The sequence below is a fragment of the Aulonocara sp. 'chitande type north' Nkhata Bay genome, linkage group LG3 (genome assembly GCF_057382095.1).
Source record: "Aulonocara sp. 'chitande type north' Nkhata Bay isolate Kocher_YH1m ecotype deep benthic linkage group LG3, A_spYH_male_GT1.1, whole genome shotgun sequence".
NCBI lineage: Eukaryota > Metazoa > Chordata > Actinopteri > Cichliformes > Cichlidae > Aulonocara > Aulonocara sp. 'chitande type north' Nkhata Bay.
The window spans coordinates 12,459,948-12,480,036 of record NC_141346.1 but is presented as its reverse complement, the minus strand read 5'-3'; the positions used below and the strand labels follow the sequence as shown (position 1 = coordinate 12,480,036).

Below are 20,089 nucleotides of genomic sequence, written 5' to 3'. Positions count from 1 at the left end.
CCATTCTGGGAAGTTAATCATATTATTGTTTTGTAATATGTCAGGGTTATACCAGATAGGAGTACGTTTGCATGGGATTAGTGAAGACTCCGATATTTTTAGAAACTCCCACCATGCTGTCAGAGAGGAGCTGATGTTGATACTTTTAAAGCATTCATGTCTTTTGATGTTTGAGCTAATAAATGGTAGGTCTGAAATCTCTAGATCCTTGCATAGTGCCTGTTCAACATCTAGCCAGGGCTCATCTAGGAAGGTATGTTTTGACCATTCTGAGATGAACTGAAGCCTGTTGGCTAAGAAGTATTGGTGAAAATTAGGCAGATCTAATCCTCCTCTATCCTTGGTTCTTTGTAGCGTTTTTAAGCTGATACGCGGGGGTTTATCTTTCCAAAGGAATTTGGAAATATATGAATCCAGAGATCTGAACCAATCTTGTGATGGTTTGTTAGGGATCATCAAAAATAAGTAATTTATTTTTGGCAAGATCATCATTTTTATAGTGGCGACCCTTCCTATGAGTGATATGGGTAAAGATTTCCATCTAGTCAGATCGCCTTCTACTTTCTTTAGAAGTGGGATGTGATTTAATTTAGTTAAGTCTGAAAGCTTAGGAGAAACATTAATACCTAAATATTTAATATTTCCTGATTGCAGTGGGGCAGAGGAAGAATTATGGAAGGAGCAGTTAATGGGGAGAACTGTAGATTTTGGCCAGTTAATTGAATAATCTGAAACTCTTGAAAACCAGTTTATTAGAGTAATGACCTCAGAGAGGTTGGTTTGTGTGTTTTGCAGAAAAAGCAACACATCATCCGCATAGAGACTGATTTTATGTTCTATGTTCTTACATTTTATGCCCTTAATTGTTGTAGCCTGTCTAAATGCTGCTCCTAGAGGTTCGATAAAAATTGCAAAAAGTGAAGGGGAGAGTGGGCATCCCTGCCTGGTGCCCCTCAGGAGACAGAAGCTGGAGGATGTCTGGTCATTTGTTCTGATACGAGCTGTTGGGGAATTGTATAATATTCTTATCCAGTTTATAAAAGAGTTTCCGAAACCAAATTTGTGTAAAGTTGCGAATAAAAATTTCCAGTTAACTCTGTCAAATGCTTTTTCTGCATCTAGAGATAATATTATGGTTTCAATGTTTTTATTGTATGAGTAGTCTATTAAATTAAGTAATCTACGAGTGTTTGTTGAGGAGTGCCGACCTTTTATGAAACCAGTTTGGTCAGGGTGAATTAAGAGGGGGGTTATTTTCTCTAATCTCTTTGAGAGAGCTTTGCAGATTATTTTAAGGTCTACATTTAAAAGAGAAATTGGACGATAGCTTGAGGGAAATAAAGGGTCTTTGCCTGGTTTTAGCAGGAGACTAATGTTGGCAGAGTTCATATTTGGTGGTAGTCTGCCATTTTCCTCGATTTCCTGCAACATTCCGTGGAATACTGGTGCCAGAATTGTCCAGAATTCTTTGTAGAATTCTGCAGGGAAGCCGTCTGGACCTGGAGCCTTATTATTGGGCATACTTATCAGGGCTTCCTGGAATTCACTTGGTGTCAGTGGCGAATCCAGTTCCATTGCTTGACTGTCTAGTAATTTTGGGAGATTTACATTGTCAAGAAACCGATCAATTTCATTTTTAGATGGGTTTATTTGTGGTAAGTATAAAGTTTCATAGAAATCCCTAAAAATGTTGTTTATTCTTCCAGGGTCATATATTGTGTTCCCCGATAAATCTTTAGCAGCACATATAGTTGTTTTTTCTTTATTTATTTTTAACTGGTTAGCTAGAAATCGACCTGATTTGTTACTGTGTTCAAAATTCTGCAAGCGAAGTCTTTGTATAAGGAATTGTGTTTTTTTATTAATAGTTTCATTTAATTCTAGTTTTGTCTTCCATATTTTGTTCAATGTTTCCTGATCTTGGTTGCACGCGTAGGCTTCTTCTAGTGATTTGATGGTTTTTTCTAATTCCTGAATGTTTTTGTTTTCTTCTTTCTTTTTGTGTGATGAGAAAGAAATTATTTTACCTCTCATCACAGCTTTTCCTGCTTCCCATAGAACAGACGCAGATATTCCGGGGGTGTCATTAAAGTCTAAGTATGAAGTCCATTCCTTTTTAAAATATTTAATAAAGTCTTCATCTTTAAGCAGTGATGTATTAAATCTCCAGTTTAGAAATTATTTTACCTCTCATCACAGCTTTTCCTGCTTCCCATAGAACAGACGCAGATATTCCGGGGGTGTCATTAAAGTCTAAGTATGAAGTCCATTCCTTTTTAAAATATTTAATAAAGTCTTCATCTTTAAGCAGTGATGTATTAAATCTCCAGTTTTTACTTGGCGTAGTATTATTCTTGTGCATTAGTTTTAAAGATACAGGAGCATGATCACTGATAGCTATAGGATGAATCTCAGTGTCTGAAATGTCACTCAGCAGTGAGCTGCTGACCAAAAAATAATCCAGACGAGAGTAAGAGTGATGAACATGCGAGAAAAAAGTATATTCCTTACTGTTGGGGTGAAGGGAGCGCCATGCATCGCGAAGGCCAAAGTCGCTCATATACTGTTTGATTATATTTGTGGATTGCCAATTGCGCTGAGTTCCTGTTGTGTTGAGCCTATCCATTTCTTCATTTAGTCCAAGGTTGAGGTCACCGCCAAGAATGAGTGCGCAATCGAGGTGTTCATAGAGTGCACTAAAAAATCCGTGGAAGAATGAGGGTTCATCAACATTTGGACCATATATACTTACAATACATAGTTTTTTGTTCAATATTGATAGTTTAATAATTAGAAATCTACCCTCTGGATCTATAACTGTATCGAGTACTGTAAAATTAACATTTTTATGTATTAAAATTGCTACTCCCCGTTGTCTAGAATTATAACAGGCTGCAAACACGTTAGGAAACTCAGGTGTTTTAAGTTCGTTTAAACCTGTGACAGGTCTGTGAGTTTCTTGTAATAAAACAACATCTGCCTGTAGTTTTTTAAGCTGGTTAAATATCTTTAACCTCTTTCCTCTGGTGCCAGCTCCATTTACATTCCATGTGTTACGACTGTGACCGTAATTGTGTGTGGATTTGAGTGTCCAGGTGCTCCTCCAGGATTGGTGCATCCAGGGTGGATGGCTCACACTGATTGGCTGAGGACTGGGAGGCAGCGGATAAGAAGAGACCGCCAGGGACTGCCCAGTCATTCATCCTCGGCCCAACCCAGCCGGCAGACCGGTCACTGTGTCAAAGTCTTATGTAATGTAAGAGCATGTAAGGGTGGACCGCCTTTTTGGTTGATCAGTTTTCTCCTGTTTTTGTTAGGTAGGGAGGAAAGTGATTGTCGTTTTGTTTAGTTCCTTTGAGTAGGTAAGTTTCGTTTATTCCTGAGATAGGCTACTTTTGTTTGTTGTTTTGGCCTTGGGTTCACCCTGAAGTTATGATATGCTCCCTTCCTTTGTTTAACTGCACTTATTGTAAATAAATCACTGTCACTAAAAATTAAGTGTGTGACGTGCTGCTTGGGGTTGGACGGGGATGGATCACCCTTTATGTTGTGGTCTGGCCGCGCCTAGACGGGCCATAACATAATTGGGGGCTCGTCCGGGAATGCCTCAGAATGCCCATAATTGTGTGTGTATGTCTAATGATGTACGCTGGGTGTTTCGTTTAGATAGGTGGAGAGAGTGTGGAAACATCCCTTGTTTGCAAATAGAAAGAGAGGGAGAGGGAAAAAAAGTGTGGTGAGAGGCTCCATAAGTCTGACTATGTGTGAATATTCACTAATATGAACAAGCGTGGCTTGCTTATGTGTCCTGCAAGTCTGTGCGTGCTGTGAGGCTGTTGTGAATGTGCTGCCGTTGAGCGGATGTGTTTGCGTGATCGTGGTGTGAAAATATGGAGAAATAGAGGGTGTTTGTTTGTAGGTGAGTGGGGAAGTAGGTGATCACAGCAGTGAAAGACAAGAAAAAGAAAGAAACCACATGAACTGTGAGCAACAACAAAAAAAAAGAAACGAAACGGAAACATTCCAATTAAAGTAATGACGGAGGGTGACAGTGTTATATCTGCTATGATATCATATTGATATTACTAGGTTAAACAAATGTTAAAGGAAAAAGTGTGAGTGAATAAGAAAAGAGTGTAGCGGTTTCTTATCTGGAGTGCAGTCAGTATAACCACGGTGTGGTGCCGGGGTCGCGGTACAGCTGTCCGTCCACGTAGAGCCGGTCCACAGCGATGACAGCACGGGAGCCTTTCTGGATAAAGCTACGTCGAACTGGGAACAGGACCTTGCGTCGTTCCAGGATCTCTTTGGGGAACTGGTCGTTCACGCTGAAGTCCGTTCCTTTCAGCTCTCTGCCGCGACTCTTCACCTGTTCCTTTTGCTTGAATTGCCCGAATTTGGCCACGATAGGCCCGTGGTCTCCCAGTCCGCGACCGAACGCCCCCCAAGCAATGTACTCTATCGAAGTCGATGTTCTTTACGGTGTCCTCCGGCAGCTTCAGGTGGATTTTGATGAAGCTTTTCACCGTTGCCTCCGCGTCCTCTCCGGTAGATTCTGGAATACCAGAAAACACAAGATTATCTCTCATGCTACGGGCTTGTAGATCGATAACGGACTCTTTTATTTTTTTATTTTCAATGTTTAGCTGGGTCACGTTATCGGTGAGAGATTTGACTGACTCCCGTAGCGTGGCATTTTCAGCGGCAAGCGTTTCCACCTGCTGCTGGCTGAATTCCAGGGATTCTCTCAGAGATTTAAATTCCCGGTGTAAAATCTCCACCAGGGCCAGCCTCGCATCGAAACTGGACAATCGCTTGTCGATTGACTCCAGGATGTCTGCGATGTCTTTGCCGGCAGGCGATGTTGTACCGGGGGATTCTGCCGGGCGACATCTCTTCGATGACGGCGTCTCAATTTTGGTCGGGGAGAATGTACTCTGGGCCTTCCTCATTACTAAATCTTGAAAACAGCGGTCGATGTAATCTTGGAGAGCGTCTAAACTCTCCCCGTTGTCCTCCAGGGTGTTAGAGATGACAGAACAGATGTTGTTAGTTATATGACAATCGATTAGTATATTTGGTAATATTGAAGCTTGAAAAACCTTTGTTAAAGTCTAAGCTACCATTTGCTTTTGCTTTTTTTTAAATTCCGCCAACTCTCCGGCGTCTGACGTCACCTACAACATGGGTCGCTTACCTTACTCGTCACTTCCGTCACTTACCTCCTCTCCCTCGTTTTTTTTGAAAATCTCAGTTTTCAAAAACACCCGTGTACGTGTTGACGTAGCCTCAGTCTCTGACTGGAAGCGCTAATTCGTCATTCGGCTTTTGTCAGACTAAAGTAACTGTTAAAACTGTTTGAAAAGCTAAGCTATACAACAAGGAGAGATTGAGAATTTCCTTTTAGCTCTCAGTTTATTTGATATTGACAAAAGTTAGTCAATTTTGTCTGTTCTTCTGTAAAACAAACTAAGATTTATTTTTAGAATTAATATTTTGTTTCTAAGTGGAATTGACAGTTTAGTAGTCTGTTTCGTTTGTTCTATTTTGAAACTTAAACGCTTTAGCGGCTGCCTTTTGTGTAGTTTGCAATATTTGCCTTTATTTATCTGAGAAAGTCTCATGTTCCTTAAGTACATCTACCCTGTTGAACTTATTATGGGAAATAAATATTTAAATCAAAACAAGCTGCTGATTATTTCACATTTTACTTGTGAGCAAAGGCACATTTAAAACACTTAAACCCCCGGAGAGCAGCCATTTGGCTTTTCTACCTTTAAAACCCGGAGAGCAGCCAAATGGCTTTTAGCTAGGCTTTAGCTTCAGCCAAGTGGAAGCTAAATTGGCTAGTCATCCATATGTATATTAGGTTGTTACCTGGGAATTCTGGAGGGAGGGGAGTGGGGGTGTGTGAATGAGGGGGTGGGGGAGCTGCTAAAAGCTGTGAACTTCCTTTTGTGTTTCATCGTCCTTTGTTGCTGAGATTTATTGATAAAAACAGTACAAAAAACCAACCATTTGTACACATATTTACAAATAATAATAAAAAGTGAGTGAGTACATTTCAACATTTTCAGCAATCACTCACAATCTTGGCACTGCCATGGTATCTGTAGTCTGCATTTACCACATGTGTATCTGTTGCAGTGAACACATCGCACAGTGGCATGATTGTTCTTGCATTTGTGTTTGACCTGACATATGACTCTTTTTCCAGGGCTAGGTGTGGAGGGTTGTGTCCAAAGCAACTGTTCTTTTCTTGCCTTCTTCGCAGCTACATGAGAGTGAGCCAACTCTCTTGCAAGCTCCACCAGGAAGTCCACCCGTCTTTCCTTCATCCCGGTGCATGCTTGATACAGCACATGTGCATTCAGTGCTGCCATGTCAAACATGTTATAAAACACGGCAACTGGCAACAACCTAATATACATATGGATGACTAGCCAATTTAGCTTCCACTTGGCTGAAGCTAAAGCCTAGCTAAAAGCCATTTGGCTGCTCTCCGGGTTTTAAAGGTAGAAAGGTAGAAGCCTGGGACTCCAATTAAATCTTACAAATATAGTTATTTGGCTTATATCGTGATATATATCCATATTGCCTAAAATGAAAAAAACATATCGTGATATGAAAAAATCTCATATCGCCCAGCTCTAACTTCAACTGTGAGAGAAAGAATGTGAAAAAAAAAATCCATGAATTCACATGGTAGGATTTGTAAAGAATTTATTCGTAAATCAGGGTGGATAAGTATTTGGTCAATAACAAAACTACAACTCAATACTTTGTAACATAACCTTTGTTGGCAATAACAGAGGTCAAACGTTTACTATAGGTCTTTACCAGGTTTGCACACACAGTAGCTGGTATTTTGGCCCATTCCTCCATGCAGATCTTCTCGAGAGCAGTGATGTTTTGGGGCTGTCGCCGAGCAACACGGACTTTCAACTCCCGCCACAGATTTTCTATGGGGTTGAGGTCTGGAGACTGGCTAGGCCACTCCAGGACTTTCAAATGCTTCTGACGGAGCCACTCCTTTGTTGCCCGGGCGGTGTGTTTTGGATCATTGTCATGTTGGAAGACCCAGCCTTGTTTCATCTTCAAAGTTCTCACTGATGGAAGGAGGTTTTGGCTCAAAATCTCACTATACATGGCCCCATTCATTCTGTCCTTAACACGGATCAGTCGTCCTGTCCCCTTGGCAGAAAAACAGCCCCATAGCATGATGTTTCCACCCCCATGCTTCACAGTAGGTATGGTGTTCTTGGGATGCAACTCAGTATTCTTCGTCCTCCAAACACGACGAGTTGAGTTTATACCAAAAAGTTCTACTTTGGTTTCATCTGACCACATGACATTCTCCCAATCCTCTGCTGTATCATCCATGTGCTCTCTGGCAAACTTCAGACAGGCCTGGACATGCACTGGCTTCAGCAGCGGAACACGTCTGGCACTGCGGGATTTGATTCCCTGCCGTTGTAGTGTGTTACTGATGGTGACCTTTGTTACTTTGGTCCCAGCTCTCTGCAGGTCATTCACCAGGTCCCCCCATGTGGTTCTGGAATCTTTGCTCACCGTTCTCATGATCATTTTGACCCCACGGGATGAGATCTTGCGTCGAGCCCCAGATCGTGGGAGATTATCAGTGGTCTTGTATGTCTTCCATTTTCTGATGATTGCTCCCACAGTTGATTTTTTCACACCAAGCTGCTTGCCTATTGTAGATTCACTCTTCCCAGTCTGGTGCAGGTCTACAATACTTTTCCTGGTGTCCTTCGAAAGCTCTTTGGTCTTGGCCATGGCGGAGTTTGGAGTCTGACTGTTTGAGGCTGTGGACAGGTGTCTTTTATACAGATGATGAGTTCAAACAGGTGCCATTCATACAGGTAACGAGTGGGGGACAGAAAAGCGTCTTACAGAAGACGTTACAGGTCTGTGAGAGCCAGAGATTTTCCATGTTTGAGGTGACCAAATACTTATTTTCCACCCTGATTTACAAATAAATTCTTTACAAATCCTACCATGTGAATTCATGGATTTATTTTTCACATTCTGTCTCTCACAGTTGAAGTGTACCTCTGGTGAAAATTACTGACCTCTGCCATCATTTTAAGTGGGGGAACTTGCACAATCGGTGGCTGACTAAATACTTTTTTGCCCCACTGTATTTGTGTACATGACAGCATTGCTGTCCAGCATTGTGTTTATCAAAACTCTTTTTACAAATCCTGCTGTGTGTGTGTCCCCCAGGTGATTAACAGGAGGAGAAGAGTCTGGTGGTGCAACGGAGGAACAATTTCATCCATTTGGACTCAGCTCAGCCACTACAGAGGAAACAATCAATGACTTCAACACAAAAGGTGAGAAAAATATCACAGTTACAATTAGGGATGCACCGATACCGATACTGGTATCGGGTATCGGGCCGATACTGTAAAATGTGTGTGTACTCATACTCGTAAAAGTTAAGCGATACCATGAACCGATAATAATGTAGCCCGGATGGGAATTTGGGAGTAGATACTCATAATTCCCATGGACTTAAACGCCACGGTAACATAAGGTGTTCACAGTTGATGTTATGTGATGTAACTGTACCCAGAATGTAATTTGCCCTGTAATATGTCACAAGGTAAATACAGGTAATTAGAGCAATCAAACATTTATGTTAATCATAAAGTATTATTTTATGGTATGTAACTCAGAATGGAGTTTAAATATTGTTCAGAGTTCTAATTTCTTGTAACAGAAGTTACAAGAAAATACAAAGATCATATTTTATAAGCACACATTGAAACAACAATATCATCAGTTGAACTTGAAATTTCTTATGCGTAAAAGATTTTCTCTGCTGATCAATATTTCTTCAATAATGTAATTTTCATTACAACTCTCATTGTAGCACATCATTGTAATGTGATACTGCCACCAGAAGGTGGTGGAAACACACCAACAATGTGTTTGTTGACATGTTTGATTCAACCAATGGAGGGAGTTTCAGTTTGTTCCACGACTGCATTTCACTCATTGCCTCTGTTTGTATCTCTGTCACTGCAGGACCAACATGGAGCGAAAAGTCAGCGCTCTCAGGAGGCCGACAAACCTCACAGAAGAAAAGGAGAGAAAACCTACAGCTGTGATGAGTGTGGAAAGTCTTTTACCTGGGCTGGATACTTAAAAAGACACCAAGTCATCCACAGTGGAGTTAAACCTTACAGCTGTGACTTGTGTGGAAAGTCTTTTACCCAGGCTGGACACCTAAAAACACACCAAGTCATCCACAGTGGAGTTAAACCTTACAGCTGTGACTTGTGTGGAAAGTCTTTTACCCTGGGTGGAAGCCTAAAAACACACCAACTCATCCACAGTGGAGTTAAACCTTACAGCTGTGACTTGTGTGGAAAGTCTTTTACCCTGGCTGGAAGCCTAAAAACACACCAACTCATCCACAGTGGATTTAAACCTTACAGCTGTGACTTGTGTGGAAAGTCTTTTACCCTGGCTGGAAACCTAAAAACACACCAACTCATCCACAGTGGAGTTAAACCTTACAGCTGTGACTTGTGTGGAAAGTCTTTTACCGAGGCTGGAAGCTTGAAAAAACACCAACTCATCCACAGTGGAGTTAAACCTTACAGCTGTGACTTGTGTGGAAAGTCTTTTACCGAGGCTGGAGACTTGAAAAAACACCAAGTCATCCACAGTGGAGTTAAACCTTACAGCTGTGACTTGTGTGGAAAGTCTTTTACCCAGGCTGGAGACTTGAAAAAACACCAACTCATCCACAGTGGAGTTAAACCTTACAGCTGTGACTTGTGTGGAAAGTCTTTTACCCAGGCTGGACACTTGAAAAAACACCAACTCATCCACAGTGGAGTTAAACCTTACAGCTGTGACTTGTGTGGAAAGTCTTTTACCCAGGCTGGAACCTTAAAAAGACACCAACTCATCCACAGTGGATTTAAACCTTACAGCTGTGACTTGTGTGGAAAGTCTTTTACCCTGGCTGGACACTTGAAAAAACACCAACTCATCCACAGTGGATTTAAACCTTACAGCTGTGACTTGTGTGGAAAGTCTTTTACCCAGGCTGGACACTTGAAAAAACACCAACTCATCCACAGTGGAGTTAAACCTTACAGCTGTGACTTGTGTGGAAAGTCTTTTACCCAGGCTGGACACTTGAAAAAACACCAACTCATCCACAGTGGAGTTAAACCTTACAGCTGTGAGTTGTGTGGAAAGTCTTTTACCCAGTCTGGAACCTTAAAAAAACACCAAGTCATCCACAGTGGAGTTAAACCTTACAGCTGTGACTTGTGTGGAAAGTCTTTTACCCAGGCTGGAACCTTAAAAAAACACCAACTCATCCACAGTGGACTTAAAGCACACAACTGTGAGTTGTGTGGTAAGGCTTTTGCTCTAAATAGCGACTTACACAGGCATCTAGTTTCCCACTCTGGAATTAAGGCGTAGAGCTGCGTTTTTTTTGGAAAAAGTTTCAGTGACAAACGGTATCGAAATATTCACCTACGGATTCACACTGGAATTGATGTTTCCTGCTGTGATCAGTGTGGGAAACTGTTTGCAACAGATGCACAGTTACAACAACACATTGAGGAGAGACCTTATAAATGTGACCTGTGTGAGAAGACTTTTAAAGCTCCAAATCAGCTGAAAAAACACCAACAGATCCACTCCAGAAAGTAACTCTAGAAGTGCAGTTACTGTGAGGATGTATTGATTTTTTTATCTTGTAATTTTAACCTGATTGTTTGGAAAAAGTCTGATCAGTAAACTTATGGAGTTATACTGAATGAACTGTTTGGAAAAATGAAGAAGTAACCTGAGTTTTATAGTGTAAACAGTAAAATGTAATTGGACGTTGGCAGAGATGCTTTTTATTTCAGGCGACGTTCAGCATAAAAACGTTGAAGGAATTCCCTGACATACAATGTCTTTGTTTAGGAGTGGAGCGAAGCACACTGATCCATTTCTCAACCCTGTCGTCACTGTGGTGGTGGGAAAGCGTTTCTCTTTAACCTTTGTGGAAAAACCTCCAATCACGAACGGGACCTAAAACCACATCAACGTAGCCACACTGGAGACAAAATGAACTACTGCAAAGAATGTGGGAGAGGCTTCCACACACCAAGTACATTAAAAATACATGACCTCTTCCACAGTGTGGTCAAAAAGCACATCTGTGACCAGTGTGGGTCATCCTTCACCACTGCAGGAGGGACACCATACAAGTGCAGACACTGTGACAACAGCTTCTCACAATCAGGTCATCGTAACAAACATGAACGTACACACATGGAAGTGAACTTCAGCTGTGACCAGTGTGACAAGAGCTTCAGGAATCTCAGTTCATACTCCGAACACAAACGATCCCACACTGTAAATAAACTGTTTCACTGTTACCAACATCAGCCTGATCATGCAGGACTGAAATCACTGGATCACAATGAATCTGAAGAGAGAGAAAGATCCTCTTCTGGTTTCAGGGTCAGACTTAAAAACCTTGAGATCAGGCTCCACAGAGTTCAGATGGAATCTCCTGTAAAGAGTGTCAGCTGATGCCACACTTGGATCTGATGAGGTAGCTCTGATTTCTGGAGCTGCAGTGAATAATCCTGAATGTTACATTTAGGAAGCTGCATATCTAGATATGCATATCAAGTTCCTTTTTTTTTCCTTTGAGGGATTTTAATTCTCTAAAATGTTATCTCTGTTACATTTTAATCTTTGTTCCCTTAGGACACAGTAGTGTTTAGTAGTTGTACTTGTTACTGTATTATTAAAGTTATAGGAATGTCTTTTTTACCAAACTAATAATGTATCAGAATTGCAGATATGGATATATATTTCAATTTCTTTCATTTGAACTTTCTTAGTGTTTCCAAAATTAACTTTTTTTTAATGTATTCATTTAATGTGTTACCTCTGTTAAATTTCAATTCTTCATTCATATTTAACCTTTTGCTGTTGTAAAATCTTCTCTTAAATCATTTTCTCCCAAAACTACAAATATTTTCACAGCAGTTGCTCTTAAAACCTCCAAAATGAACTAAATCTGTCCACCAGCTTTGAAACAACACCTGCTGTGACTTTATGTCCAGAAAAAAAGAAACTCAAGCTGAACTGGTTTCCACATGTTCTGCAGCTGTTTTCTTGTTGATTTGAAGTTTGTATTATGAAATCCTGTTAATGTTAAAGTGTTAGCTATATTTGATGAAGTCTGTGTAGAGTTTATCTTATTAAACAGTTTGGTGTGAAAAATAAAGAAATGGTCTCAGAACAAGTAGTTTGACCCATTATTTTCGATTCAAACTAATTTAACTGTTTTCAGTGGTACATGTGGAGGTTTATCACAGGAGGCGACTTGGCTGTTCTCAACTCACACTGAAGAAGGATCCTGCAGCTCATTAAAAACTCTAAAATTATCTTGAAAGAAAATATGTTTGATTTTTCTTAAAAACATGCTGTTGGCATGAAGCTTTGAGACAGTGTTTTTAAGAGTCATTGTGGTTAACATCTCACACATTCCAATAAAGCAGATGTTCCTGCATTGCAACAGCGGTTTGCAGTTGCAATGCAGGATCGTGCTGCTGCTCGTCTACAGGACTCTCATGGAGCACCACTTTGAAACTTTGTAACTCTCTCTGCAAAATACAATATATAAAGACCAATGCTGGGCAATTAATTATATAGTTACTTCTTCAAAAAAGTTACTGAGTATTGCAAACAACAAAGATTTTTGCAGCTGTTTACCTAAAAATGCTGCTAAGGGATTTTTTTTAAACAAACATTTCAAACTATTTACAGAACAATCAGGTGTTCTGCATCAAATCTGATGCCACACAAATTATTTGTGCCTCTCCAAAAAATAATTTCTGTCCACTATGAGATAAAGGAGAACATCAAAAGCCTGATACCTGCAGGCCTGACAACAGGAGATGTATCACTCCTGTAACATTTAGCAGCCGCCTCATTGTTCTGACACACACAACAAAACTATTGACTACACTACACACTAACTATACAAGATTTGCGCTAAACGTTGCAAATCTCTCACATCTCAAAACACTGCCGTCACTCCTAAATTTTCCTCTTCTTAACAACTTCCGTTTCTTAACAACCAAATGCCATGTTTTGATTGGTCGGCATGGTACATTTTTTGACCAATGGGAAAGGGTGGGGTGTTTTGGTTTTGTCTTTGCTCACAGGCGGAGAGTGCTTTATAACGTTTTCTTTATAAAATGCAGTTTTTACCATTTCTTCCCCCTGTTCTGTAAAATCTCAGCCCACACAAATATATCAACAACAGTGATCACAAAACGGCGTATAACTGAACACAGTAGTGCAATTTTTAACCAGGTCTTCCCATTAACACCTGACCTGCCCAGAGGGTCAGTCAATGAGCTCGTCAATAGCTTCAATGCTAACATGTTAAATGTAATGGACACTATTGCTCCCATTAAGGTGAAGGTTATCTCTGGAAGGAAAAAGTTTCCATGGAGAAACTCCACACTGGTGAAAAAAGAAAAAAGAGAGTGTAGGAAAGCTGAGCGCAGATGGAGAAAAACAAACCTCCAGGTTCATTATGACATTTATAAAGAGAAACTTCACAATTATAATTTACAACTGAGGAATGCAAGGAGGTCCTACTTCTCTGACATCATCCCTAAAAACAGCCATAATGCTCGGGTCTTATTTTCTACAGTTGACAGGCTAACAAACCCTCCTGTGTCAGTGGCAGCTGAACTTCATTCGACCATGGCCTGCAATGACTTTGCCAAATTCTTCACTGAAAAAATCCAAAAAATTAGACAAGCAATTGGTACATCAACAGCAGATCCAGGATATGTACTGTGTCCACCAAAAAACTGTTTAAACACCATGAAACAGTTTCAACCTATTAACAGCAAAGACCTGGAGGACATCTTAGGTAAACTGAACTCCTCCTCCTGCTGTTTAGATGTCCTGCCAACAAGTTTTTTCAAAAAGGTCTCAAAGACTTTAGAGTCAGACCTGTTACAGATCGTCAACTTTTCTTTATTATCAGGTGTGTTTCCAGAATCACTAAAAACTGCTGTAATCAAACCTATACTGAAAAAGGACAATCTTGACAAGACACAAATGAACAACTACAGGCCGATCTCAAATCTCCCGTTTTTAAGTAAGATCATTGAAAAAGCAGTTTCTCAACAGCTCAGTTACTTCTTAAAACAGAATAATTGCTACGATGCCTTCCAGTCAGGTTTTAGACAGAACCACAGCACTGAAACCGCTCTGACCAAAGTGTTTAATGACATATGTCTGAATACAGACAGTGGAAAAATGTCAGTCCTAGTTTTACTGGATCTCAGTGCAGCATTTGATACAGTTGACCACAACATATTACTCAAACGACTGGAGAACTGGCCAGGTCTTTCAGGAACTGTACTAAACTGGTTCAAAACATACGTAGAAAACAGGAAATACTTTGTATCAATAGGTAACTTCACATCTGAGCAGACAAGTATCACATGTGGAGTTCCCCAAGGTTCCATCTTGGGACCCCTTCTGTTTAACATCTACATGCTCCCACTGGCACAGATTATAAACAACAACAAAATAAACTATCACAGCTATGCAGATGACACACAAATATATATCACAATGTCACCAGGAGACCGAGGCCCTGTACAGGCTCTTGGTAAATGCATTGAGGAAATCAATGACTGGTTGTGCCACAATTTTCTCCAGCTAAACAAAAACAAAACTGAGGTAATAGTCTTTGGCGCCAAAGAAAAACGATTACAGGTCACCAGAGAACTTCAATCTATACATCTAAAAACCACAAACCAGGCGAGAAATTTGGGTGTAGTGATGGATGCAGACCTAAACTTAGAAAAACACATTAAGACAATAACAAAGTCAGCTTACTATCACCTCAAGAATATATCAAGGATAAAAGATCTGATGTCTCAACAGGACCTGGAAAAACTAGTCCATGCATTCATCTTTAGTAGGCTTGATTACTGTAACAGCATCTTTACAGGTCTACCTAAATAATCAGTCAGACAACTACAGCTCATTCAGAACTCTGCTGCTCGAGTCCTCACTAAGACCAAAAAAGTGGACCACATCAGTCCAGCTCTGAGGTCCTTACACTGGCTGCCTGTCCGTCAGAGGATAGACTTTAAAGTTCTGATGCTGGCCTATAAAGCTCTGAATGGTTTAGGACCAAAATACATCAATGACCTCCTGACCCAGTATGAACCATCCAGATCCCTCAGGTCATCTGGATCCGGTCTTTTATCAGTTCCCAGAGTCAGAACCAGACACGGAGAAGCTGCATTCAGCTTTTATGCTCCTTATATCTGGAACAAACTCCCAGAAAGCCTCAGATCAGCTGAAACACTCACTTTATTTAAATCCAGGTTGAAGACTCACCTGTTCTCAGCTGCATTTGAATAAAGAACCAAATCCACACTTTAAGCTTAAATTTCAAAACTTACATTTAACTACTGATTTTATCTACTGTTCTGATTTTATCTGTTTTGATTTTATATACTGTTTTGTTTGTTTGTTTGTTTGTTTGTTTGTTTGTTTGTTTGTTAATTAGTTAGTTAGTTTATTTGCTTGTTTTAATCAATTTTAAATCATGCTTTTTATTTGTTCTTGTTTCTAATGTCTCTGTAAAGCACTTTGAATCACCTTGTTGTTGAATTGTGCTATACAAATAAACTTGCCTTGCCTTGCCTTGCCTTGCCCCAGTAAATATAAACAACAATATTCTGGAAGAAAACCAAACATTGGATTTTTTTTTAATCACAACTCTGTTTTTTATGTGGCCTATCAACACAATTTGAAAACTGGTATAAAGTCCACTCTTTTTACGTCACTTGTTCCATCTGTCCTGCTCACATCTCCAATGGTTGTACACGTTGTCATTAACGTGGCTTCACTCCACATTAGTCACACCACTTTGCTCGCTAAAACACCGGTTTCGGCACATAAGGACGCTGTCATAGCCTGTCAACGACGTTGATTAGCTGCGCATATACGAATTTGAATCACGTGATTGGCTGGCCTATGGGATGAGGTGCCATTGTTCTAATCCCATACTGGAGCAGCCAGTCACTTACTGACTAACACTGCAAAACAGAATTGTTAACGTATTTACTTTAATTTTATTATTTACTAGAATTTTATTTTATGTGCAACACGGATTTTTTCTGCACAGAGTGCCAGCAGTGCGCAATTGAGCACACACGCAGTTTAGAGGGAACATTGGTGATGATTATCAGAAAGTGAACAAGGTCTCATGGTTTGATGCTTGTCCAATGCCTGAGTTGACCTGGACTGGTTAAGCACTGCTTGTCTTATTTTATGATGCTGGATTTAACCAACGCTTACTGGCAGATTCCCTTGTCTGCAGAGTCCAAAGACAAAAATGGCCTTCTCCACTCTGTATGGTTCGTACCAATTCGTCACACTTCCATTTGGCTTATTTGAAGCCTCTGCCATTTTTTAGCACCTCATGGAGCGGTAGCTGCTTCCTCAAATTGCATATGCTGTTTTCTACCTGGATGATGTTGTTGTGGTACCCCTGTGAGGTACCACACAGTTAAACGGTTAAAGGAAACCTCAGAAGAATGGCAGCTAATTCCCTTTTTGCAGCATGCAGCCAACGAGGTATTTATTGATTTATCGTTGATGAGAGATTTTTTAGTTTTGTGATTATGCTTAGTTGTAGCTTCATTAAAAGGAAGAAGAGCTTGTGAATTGGAACCAACACAGGAAGAGAGATTGAAGCCATATGTGTAGAGGAATGCGGTGACATACGATACCATACCTCCTGTTTTAACAGACAAGCTGGCTCTCTCTCTCTCTCTCCCCCTCCTTTTATGGGAATGTCTGAATTTCTATACATACAAAGTTACCTCCTTTTTCAGCAGATAAGCGAAAGGTTTTCTCCTTCTAAGGAAAAATTATCAGTTCCATACATGCCACTCCTACTGCTGTGGAAACTTGCTTTAAGTATAAATAAAGGATGTTCTGAATGCCCTGGGCGGTTTTTCTGTGTCACATCGGTTGAGCAGTGACCGCCCGTGCGCATGTAAAAAATAGATATCTGAGTTGTAAGTTTCTTTGCCTTCCAACAACTTTCTCCTCACAATCGTGTTTGTTGTACAGTGTTATCTTTAGTGCTGTGTCTTACGCCGAGTTTTATTTTGTTAATGCTGTATAGTTTTCACGGTAGCTTTGGAGAGAAGTCTTCAAATAAACCAGTGACAGAAAACCACTTGCATCTGCCTGTGCTTCGAGGGAATTATACTCATGATGATGATGATGTTTGCTAGTTCACCTTACATGCATTAATGTAATAACATGGATAGCGTACTCAACGTGAATTACACACGAACAACATTAAGCTACTCACGCAGAGAAGAACGGCTGCTGCTGCCATCTTCGTCCATCATCATTTCTGCTACACTGGCAGGGCTAGGGGCCAGGACTCTACTCTTCGTGTTTTTGGGGGATGTTGCTAATTCCGGGTCCGATAACAGGCACCAAACCTGCAGTAGATGTACACGGTGTGAGGTCTCAGCAAGCTATCAAATACGGCGCATTTCTCGGCTTTAAAAAAAACGCTATGCGTCACCAGGCGTTTCATCAGATTTGAGGTGTTACCTCCTTTGACAGTATTGCAGTATCTGATTAAAGCACTTGTAGCAGGCTGCTGAGTTTGCATCTTTTGCTGTGAAGTACAGCCAGACTTTTGACCACTTCGCCTTGGGCATTTTTAATCTGTAGCTCTGATCTAAAAGAACGTACGTACCTGGACCCGCCTACTATCCTCGGAAACATAAAATGATTGGTTAGAATCTAAAGTGTATCACAGGTCAGGAAAAAAAAGCACCGAAATAAAGCACCGAAATGTGCGCTGCTTTTCTGTCTGGTTACTACCGTTTATGTCAGAACCGGTGCCATCATGCCACCGGATACCGGTATCCATCCCTAGTCATATATTTACTGTTTTGCTGCTTTTAATGGAGACCAGGGGTTCTATTATCTGGTTGGTATTGTTAGTGATTAATTGTTGGATTGGGAATTTAAAATAGTGTAATAAAGAAAAAACACTTTAGTTCTTATGGAGTCTTTTATTGGGTTTATGTGACATACAACTAAAATGACAGCTTGTAAAGGTGAAGAGACAGTGGGACTGGCCATCCTACCTGTGTAAGAGAAGAGCCAAGGTTAAAGCTGTTTACAGTTAATCATTTGTGAGTAACCTAAATAAGGTACTCACCTGTCCTGGTTGCTTCTTGCAGGATGTGGAGCATAAGAGTGAAAGCAGCTTAATCACCTGTTTAAGGGCTCTTGGAGCAGACCAGTGTGCCAGGTTAGGGAGTATGGATAAAGAGGGTTTTAATTTATATAGTAATGGGTGAAGCTTATGTTATTGGTTTGTTTATAGTACGTGTTGGAAATATGAATATGTTTGTGATGTGCTTTAATGTTATTGCATGTTTGTGTGTGTGGAGGGTTATGTTTTCATTTTGATTAGTTAACCCCCATACTTGGGCTATTCCGGAAGAGTACAAAAGTGGTAAATGGCCTGCATTTGTATAGCGCTTTTCTAGTCCATAGAACCCCAAAGCGCTTTACACTACATTCAGTCATTCACCCATTCACACACACATTCACACACTGGCGATGGCAAGCTACATTGTAGCCACAGCTGCCCTGGGGCGCACTGACAGAGGCGAGGCTGCCGGACACAGGCGCCACCGGGCCCTCTGACCACCACCAGTAGGCAAACATGGAGTTAGTATCTTGCCCAAGGATATTTGGCTGATGCGAGCTGAAAGTTGGAGCCGAGACTGATCCATGGTTGCTAAGACGGTGGGTCCAGCGGGCCTGGGTCAGCAAGAGGTCGACGCAGAGAAGGCTTCCCTGATGCAGAGATAGTTCGTGGAGTGCTCAGGATATTAAGGCCTGGAACTTTTAAAGATATGTTAATCAATAAAGACGATTTGACTGTACTTGAACTGAAGGGGTTTCTCCATGCCCACCTGAGAGAGAAAAATAGTACAGAACTCTTTCAAGAATTAATGTGTGCCAGAAAAGATGAAAGTGAGACACCACAGCAGTTTCTCTACCGGGTGACAGGGTTGAAGCAGTGGGTCCTCTTCATATGGGACCCAACCTAACCTTAACAGTAGCAAACCAAGTCTCCCCTTGCCAGTCACATCAGAAGTAGTTAACCAGCAGCAGGGTGAGGCACTCGCTACGTCTGGTGTTATGGCACCCCACACTAAATGTGGGGCAGTTGCTAAGCTAATCAGTAAGAAAGCTCTCATACATTGCAATTTGAATGGCTTAGCAGTGAAAGCAGTACTTGACACATGTGCTCAAGTTTGCATCATAAGTAAACATTGGAAAGACTGATACTTGCCTGACTTAGTCATGCAACCTCTATCTGAAATCATCAAGGAAATTGATGAGTTGAAAGTTTGCGCAGTCAACGGGGAAACCATATCATTTGATGGCTGGGTACCCATCATGATCAACTTACCGGGGAGTGAAGACCCCAGCCTCTCCGTCAGTATTCCGGTCCTCGTCAGTACCTTGCCTGTGGACAAACCATTGATCGGTTTCAATGTCTTGGAACAGATCGTTGAGGAGCAACTAGAGCAGTTGATACCTACTCTTGTTACCTTGCTGTGTAATGCCATCTGTCTTCCCCCTGAGAATGGTGAGGTGGTCAGAAGCTTCATTCAGACAGTAGAGCCAAACATTACACAAGGGTACTTGAGAACAGTTGAAAGGGATGTGATTATCCCTCCTGAACAGGTCACCTGGTTAAAGTGCCCCGTTCCATCAACCATGAATCCGCTTGATTGTTTAGTGCTGTTTGAGGATGATGAGGGCAACCAGGCCCTAAAGCGGTTCTATGTCTTGACGGGGTTAGTTGAAATACAGAATCCAGCTAACCCATACATCACCATTGCTCTAAGTAATGACACCAAACATGATATGACCTTGACAAGCAAGATGGCCCTGGGCACCTTACAGCCAGTTGAACGTATTG

General features: G+C 41.0%; 1 protein-coding gene across 1 annotated transcript in view; it reads left to right on the top strand.

Annotated features, from left to right (window-relative positions):
- LOC147334006 (uncharacterized) overlaps positions 1–11,111 on the top strand; it is a 31,193-nt gene extending 20,082 nt beyond the window's left edge. Inside the window, exons 2-3 of the mRNA XM_086286517.1 lie at positions 8,248–8,357; positions 9,055–11,111. Coding sequence (XP_086142643.1) covers positions 8,340–8,357; positions 9,055–10,473 — 1,437 coding nt within the window. The 5' untranslated portion in view covers positions 8,248–8,339 and the 3' untranslated portion in view covers positions 10,474–11,111. The remainder of the gene's footprint in view (positions 1–8,247; positions 8,358–9,054) is intronic.
- Positions 11,112–20,089: the final 8,978 nt, after the last annotated feature.